The following is a 7609-nucleotide window of genomic DNA, read 5'->3' on the forward strand; positions in this document are numbered from 1 at the left end:
GATTCATCACTAAAGCCGAAGATCAGGACTAGAGGGTTCCTGTAATCTCCTATCTAAAAATCTTGGTCGTGGTGCAGAAAAGGATATTTGGCGGATAACACTTAAAAATGTTTTAGTCAACGATAAGCTCTATCATTGAATAGCCGAATATTTATTTCTTAAATATTTGAGCTCAGATCAGGCCAAAGTTGCCATGAGGAACGTTCATGAAGATATTTGTGGTATATATCAATCGGCTCCAAAGATGAAGTAGTTGTTTTAAAAGAGCCGATGTGTACAAGCTTGCCATGATGTTTGATTCTTTCAAGTAGTATAAGGGGTGTGAAGAATGTCAGCGGTTTGTCTACTGTGTTGATACATCCTATTATCAAATCATGGTCGTTCCGAGGTTGAGGATTGGATTTTATTGTTAAAATTAGTCCTCTATCTTCAAAAAGACATTGCTTCATGGTAGTTGCTATAGATTATTATACTAAATGGACCGAATCGATTCTTTTGAAGAACATGATTCACAGCCGAGATAATTTATACTCAGGCTTATTCTACTTGCACCAGATGACATGGCCATATACACTATCGTCATTGAAAGCAAGACATGATTGGTGCGTAGGTGCTTCTCGTTGTTCAAGTGCATTTTTGGGCTTGGAGATATGTTTCTTGGTATGCAAGCTTTACCAAAAAAACAGAGGGGCATATGTTGACACTCAAAATTGGCACGATGAAGGTTTTCTGGACAATCTAGGCAGGACCGGTCAGACCTCTCCCTTGAACCGGTCAGACCGGTCTAGACAAGTTTGTCAAATTGCAAATTGGACTGCACCATTGCGTAGATCTCGTCGAGACGATCGAAATGCATATATAGAACGTCTAATTCGGAGTCCGTATGAGGGAGTTATGCCTCCCAGAAGACCTGCACCTCGGTCAGACCGGTCCAGAGCGGTCAGACCGGTCCAGAGACCGGTCAGACCGGTCCGAAACGCCCAGTCCAAGTTAGGAGTTGTATTTTGACACGAGATTTGATAGGGTTCCGACTCCTAACGGGTACAGACCTCCCCACCCTATATATATGAAGGGCCACGGCCGATTGAGGGTAATCCCAATCGATTCACACATTTATCCTTTACTTTTTACCTCCAAACCCTAACTTTTCCAATCTCATCTGTTGTTCTTCGCTCGTCTCTATGGCGTTTGAGGATGTTCTGAGTGGCCTGCCGACATCAGAGCAACCCTAGATCCACGAGCTCCGACGGGGTCCCTCCCGAACTCGAGGTTTTAGGTTTTCGCGGCGTTCTCTGTAGAACCGTTCTGACCGGTCGCCGCAACCGGTCTGACCGGTCGGTGCGGGGAGCCTGTTGATGAAGATCGTGTCGACGATCCGCGCGTTCTAGCACTTTCGAGTGTGTTGGCGCAAATTAGTGTCAACATCTGCCTCCCTCAACTTTGGACCGAATCCGTTTTTCCTCCATATATGATCCTATAATCATAAATTTTTTTCCTTGTTTGTTTTTTCTAGCCCGTTTATACTATTAAGCTTTTTATTTTTTATTTTTTCTGCATATACTTGAGAAATATTTACATATACAAAATTTTTGCCAAAAATAATGGCAAATGTTAGGAGTCGCTCGGCCTACTGGCAGTCAAACCATCGCATAAGGCCCAATAACTACTTTTTGTTCCGGAACAATTTTTTTTGTTCTCGAACAATTTTTTTTATTGCTAGAATAATTAAAAAATATTTCAGAACAAAATAAATTTGTTCTATAACAAATTTGACTATGGGCCATTTTGTTGGGCCAGTTTAGGTCCAACAACATAAAATTTGTAGTGAGTGACAAGTCTTCTGGGGTAACCCGCAGCGCCCAAAATAATGGCAAAATAATAGGTATTAAACTGAATATCTTTTGCTATATACTGGGCCCGCCACTGCGCAGAAAGAACACGTACGCTTACAATATAATACAGCCTCAAAATTAATATGAATAGTTTTGTTTGCCACAAGCCCATAACCAGTACAAACTTGCGCTCCCTCCCTTTGCAATACAATACAACGTTTCAGGGACAAAAAAAAAAATCGTACAGTGCAAGCTTGATATTAATATGGATGAAAAATTCTCCATATTTTCTAATGTTAACATGGTGGTAATTTCAATCCCAATGCTGCTCCAGAAAAAATACAGGCTGTTTTGGAATTGGACAGGAAAACAGAAACTTGAAGTCCACGTACGAAATTTCAAGATTGTCAGTTCAGAGGCGCGGCAGTCTTCCTGCAGCAAAATGTTGTAACTTAGAAAATGGAAGAAAAATACACAGATAGCAGAGATCATTTGAAACAAAAACTAATTTGAAGAAATCCACATACTTTTAGCTCTAGGGAAGTGAAGCCCAGAACACTCACATAGGAGATAATCATCGAGAAACTTAGATTGTGTGCATCCGACGAATGACTTCAGGATCCAATTGTCCGCTGCTGTAACTGGATGGTACAGCGGAAATTTCCTGCTTTCCTAGCCACTCTTCACCAGACTTCAAAGTAATTGGCTTCTCAATAGCTGCAGCCCCTACGCATAGCATGTTCTTGTACTCATCATCCCCAAAATCTGGCATTGCTTTTGCCTTCTTGTCCCAAGGGTTCCAAACGACTGCAAAATGAGAAGTGGTAACAACAATACCATGGGAATGAAAAACGGGACCACAAGCAATAGCTGGACATTGGAGATAGAATTTCACAGATCAAAATTGTAATGTGAGAAAGAATTGGCCTAACGCACCAACATCTGGAAGTCCCTCTTTCCTCAAAACAAACGTTCTTTTCTTCTCATGGTCAATGATCACAATCTTCTGTGGAGCACTCAAATATACCTTGTCCACCTTACTTATCATGAACATAATTAGAGTTTTATTGGAACTTAAATGGCGTCAAACCATGAAATTTAGTGGAACACAAGCTTACTTCAGACTCAAATACAACTGCATCTCCTTGTTCAGTACAACGATTCCTGGATTGCAAGTTGTCAAGATAGTCCAAGGTCTCCAAACCTTCTACCCGCACTTCACTGGAATGTGAAAGCATGTTTCAGGGCATGGAAACAAGAAGTAGCCAATGGTACATGTAAATCTATCTGGTGATCTGCACGATCTATTTGCAGAAACGATATTGCTTATTGATAAGCACAAGCTAAGGTTATAGTGGCTGAGGCTTTGCATTCAAATACAAGAAGTTCCTCGTGTACAATCTCTTTGTTTTCCAAAAGAAAAGGACTTGGATTTCCTCACAAAATAATAATAAACTTGGAGCCTGAACCGGAAGGTGATTAATTCAACATCAATCATGTTCGAAGTTCAACGTATATTGCAGCAATTTTCCTATCAGCTATCAGTTCTTCTACAGAGGGCCATAAGAGATGCTGAAAATAGCTTGGTGGGGCAAACAAATGTCATTTTGCAATGTACCTGATATCAGATACCGAAAAGTAAGTATGATATGCAAATGTAAATTGGAATGGCTTGCCATCTGAGCTCATATTTTTAATTCGAGATGTGAGAATAAGATCTCCCCTTGGACTAAGTGCAACTCTCAGACGAAATTCATAGCTGCAAGTCATGAACAATGAACATGATTAGTTCAGTGGGGTGGCGAGATGAATATAGTGATACTTTTTATCTGACATGTGCAGTAGCAATTAGACGGTTCAAAGTAGATTCTGACCTATGTGGCCAGACCTTCAAATCCTCTTGACATGACTTGAGTATCAAGTCAATATGACAATTGGAAGTAGCAACTGGAAAAGGAGGTGGACTTTCATCAACACTCCAGAATCGGTTCCTTGCAAATCCATGCTGTTCAAGAACTCCATGGCTACCTAACTGCAAGATGAAATTGTACATCTGGGTGTTAGTAGACAAACCGCTTCCAAAGGAAACATGACTAAAACAGCTTGATCCATACTTGAGGGAAGCAAATTTGGATGCCACCACGAATGGCTTTTGGCGGTTTAAAAGTAGCCTGGAAAGAAATATTGAAAATTATAATTATTAGGATAGATGGAGTCAAACTCAAACCACCTGATATTTTGAAAGCTTGCAACACTCTGAATAAAAGGAAAGTAGATATAAGATAAAACTGTCTCCTACCAGTGGATCATGAGACATTGGCATTGACATAACATAATGATGATGGCTAGAAAATTAAAAAATGGTAGCCTACTCCTAACATTGTCCAATGCCAATATGATAACAAAATGAAGAATAGCACCTGATCTAATAAAATAAGAATAAACATAAAGCACTCTAAAGAGCTATTGGCATACACAAATGTTGTTACTGAAACTAAAAGGTCTAAATACCTTTTTACTGACAAAAAGCAGTTGATGACCGAAGTTATTTTTCCAAAATGTCACCTGACCTCCATATAAATATACCTGCAAATAGTTAAAATAAAAACTGAGAGGATGCCAGATGGCAGATGCTTGTTTGGGATAATATCTCTTACAAGAATAGCATCAAAAGTAAGCAGGCAATGGCCACGGCATTAGGTACAGAATTCAGTAGTGTTGTTCTTTTTACTCTCACATTGATTTTTCAAAAGCTGACCATAATCAAGATAGACTTGTATCTCAGGTCCCAGCCGAATTATAATTGTTGGATATCAGAAATAAGCTGTCGGCTAGACCTCTGGTTCTTGCATACAATTGTTGGAGCTGGCAGCTCACACACTAGTAAGATAGTACGCTGTGTTAAAATTACACAAAGAAAAGTAAGCTTGTGCCCAAAAACCAAATTAAGATATAGAAATAAATTTAACAAAATAGCACTTATAGTTATTGCTAGCCCTTGAGTCTTCCTTATAGATTGTCTGGAATCGAACTTCCAGGCTAGCAGAGTGCGAGTCTACAGGTCTGAGTACTATTGTTTCCAGTTACTCTACACCATTGATGTCGTGTGAACAATTATGGCGTGCACTTCCAAATATAAAAGAAAAGGACGCTGATGATTTAGATACAAGGAGAAGTCCAGTTATCCGATCCCCACCAATGTTTACATGCCCCGAATGTCAGGTCAATGTCCGATACAGGATATAAAACACATAAGCTATCTAGCTGTCTCCAGAACCTTAACATAAAACAGAGGCAGATAAACCAAGAGACATGACATGGCCATTCTTTTTTCCAGAATATGCCAGGCCCAACCCTTCTTCATATTCAGAATCTAGAATTCTGCATATACAATCAAAATAGTTTTTTTGGACAATGTCCAATCATGACCAGGTAGCTATGACTGGAAACAAAAATTGACTAATAAATAAAAGAATACAAAATGCTATCACAAAAACCAAATATTAACTAGTGCAGGCGAACCGCGGCTGAGCGGAAGCATCACGGCAGCCCACCCAGGCCAAACATGCTGTATCCACATTTCTGAACGATCAATTCAACCGATAATAATTTATGGAGCGCGAAAATGCTCCATCGATATGCGAAGGGTCAAACACTAGGTTGGCGTTGCCTCTGAAGTCTGACCAACCTACCTCCCACCACTACATGGTCACAACTCGCAACACGTACTGCTCCTTGACCACCACCATTCCTCTAATCACTCTGAATTACCGGAAATCAAAATCACTCCGAAATTGTAATCACCCAATTTACCCTACCGCAATCGAGCCTAGCGCAGTTATCTAATAAACGAAGCGGAATTAACTTTGTTGGGGCGGCGAAACGAGGATGAAGATCGAGCAAATAACTTTTCTGAAGAACAAATCGAGCAATACAGATTCCGATAATAGAGGCGACGGTACTGCGGAAGGGTGACCTGACCTCGACGGAGCTGCCCCGGACCTCGCGGAGGACGAACTTGTCGAGGCCGGTGGCGCGGTCCCTCACGCGCTCCACGGACGCCGCCGTCCCGGCCATTCCTCGGTCCCCGACCGGCGGCGAGGAAGCGCCCGCACCTTCGGCTCCGACGACGGCGAGGGGATGAAGCGGAGAAGGAATTTTCAGCGTTCGTGGGAGGGCTCATTTATAGGCGGCGGGCGGCGGCAAAGCGGCCGTCCACCAGCAAGCGTGAGCGCGGAGAAAACGGGCAAGGAAGCACGTATCACATCTCGTGAAGCGTATTTTAAGAGTACGTTTTCAGGCTACTTTTTGAAGCTTTATCTAGCTAATAACTACAGTGAAAATTAAAAGAGGCTCTTATGGATAAGCTGTGTGTCAACAAAGTCTATTAGATCTAAATTAAATTCAACATTTCCAAAAAATAGTTTAACATTTCAAAATAATAGATTTAACATTTTCAAGAAACACATACATCAATATGTTGGAAAAACATATTACTTTCAACATATTTTACAAACTATTTAAACATCTCGAGGCAATAGATTTAACATTTATCAAAATCTAGATGAACATTTTGTGTGGCAGAGAGCAGGGTACGGGGCACTGTGACTGCGAGCAGGGTGGGGGTGGCTCCGGCCGTGGCGGGAGGGAGAGGGGGGGGGGGGGGGGGGTGACAGCGATCGCGAGCAGGGGTGGCCATGGTGATCCCAAAGCAAAGCCGGGACGCGCCGGGCAGCGACGAGATAGGAAGCAGAGGCGGCCGCCGCTGCTGCGGCAACAGCGAGCTCGGCGATGAGCGTCCGCGACGGGAAGTAGGGGCGGGGCGGGTGTGCACGACTGCGAGCTAGGGTGGGAGGGCGTTCACGGCAGGGAGCAGGGGTCGGGGTGCCCGCAGCGGCGGCGCACAACAGGAAGCAAGCGCGGTGGCGGCGCGCGGCGAGGAGCTGGGGGTGGAGGACGGCGGCGGCTCACGGTGGGGAGCAGGAGCGGAGGGTCGACCGGAGGGAGGAAGATGAGATGTTGGTGACCTGATGGGGTTAAAAAATTGGATGGATAATAGGTGCACAAATCTTAAATAGTGAAAAATGGGAAAGATAAAAATCTTGCACAAGATATATAGGATTCCGGAAGTTAGCATTTTCGTAGGCCCGGCGCCTCACTAAACAACGAGTAAAGTTTCCGGGCCAGAAGGAGTTCGATTTATCTTTTTCAAAAAAAAAGGACCCGTTCGATTTGCAGCTTGTTGAAGTGGCCCATCTCTCCGGATACCACCAGCACCACCCTGGCCCAAACGCGATCAGACCGGCCCAACTATGTTTCGAGTCCATAGTGACAGAGAAGCGAATGCTACAGTGTTCCTGCAACGTCTCTGCCCAACGACTGAAGGCTAGCAGAAGGACCCACGGCCATCGATTTTTTTTCCGGTGCAGTGCTGGGTAAACGATGCAAACGACTGTAGCACGGAAAATTTTTACATGCTAGAACACAGAACGGAGACCAGAACACACAAAACAGTACTCCTGCTAGTCAGCAATGTCACGACGTGAATGTTGTCTTTTTTTTTTTTGCCACGCTATATACTTTCCACTCTTCCCAAACGTGGTCGAATTTGGTAAGCGGCTCCCATCTCATCAGAGAAGGGGAAAAAGGTAAAATCCCGACTCTGTAAAAAGGTAATACTGTGTGTAGTGTGCTCGTCATCAGTCTGACATTGAATTTCCTGTCGAGCCGGCTTGATCCCGAGATCGTAGCAAAAGCTGGGCACGGATCGGAGGGAG

General features: G+C 43.2%; 1 protein-coding gene across 4 annotated transcripts; it reads right to left on the minus strand.

The window, feature by feature from the left end:
• Positions 1-1935: 1935 nt before the first annotated feature.
• On the minus strand, positions 1936-6353 carry LOC120670063 (putative glucose-6-phosphate 1-epimerase). 4 transcript variants are annotated; one of them, XR_005673098.1, is made up of 9 exons: positions 5814-6306; positions 4344-4418; positions 3947-4003; positions 3707-3864; positions 3451-3591; positions 2951-3053; positions 2769-2872; positions 2360-2639; positions 1936-2260 (listed from the first exon to the last, which is right to left on the minus strand). XR_005673098.1 is itself a non-coding variant. In XM_039950195.1 (9 exons), the coding sequence occupies exons 1-8, from the start codon at positions 6336-6338 to the stop codon at positions 2419-2421; spliced, it is 864 nt and encodes a 287-aa protein (XP_039806129.1). In that variant the 5' UTR covers positions 6339-6353; the 3' UTR covers positions 1936-2264; positions 2396-2418. The 4 variants fall into 4 exon arrangements, 2 of the variants coding, with proteins under 2 accessions (XP_039806129.1, XP_039806009.1); XR_005673063.1 differs by having other exon boundaries at positions 1936-2264; positions 2769-2868; positions 5814-6297; XM_039950195.1 differs by lacking the exon at positions 5814-6306 and adding an exon at positions 6330-6353 and having other exon boundaries at positions 1936-2264; positions 2396-2639; positions 2769-2868.
• Positions 6354-7609: the final 1256 nt, after the last annotated feature.

The sequence above is a fragment of the Panicum virgatum genome, chromosome 1K, assembly GCF_016808335.1.
Source record: "Panicum virgatum strain AP13 chromosome 1K, P.virgatum_v5, whole genome shotgun sequence".
Taxonomy (NCBI): Eukaryota; Viridiplantae; Streptophyta; class Magnoliopsida; order Poales; family Poaceae; genus Panicum; species Panicum virgatum.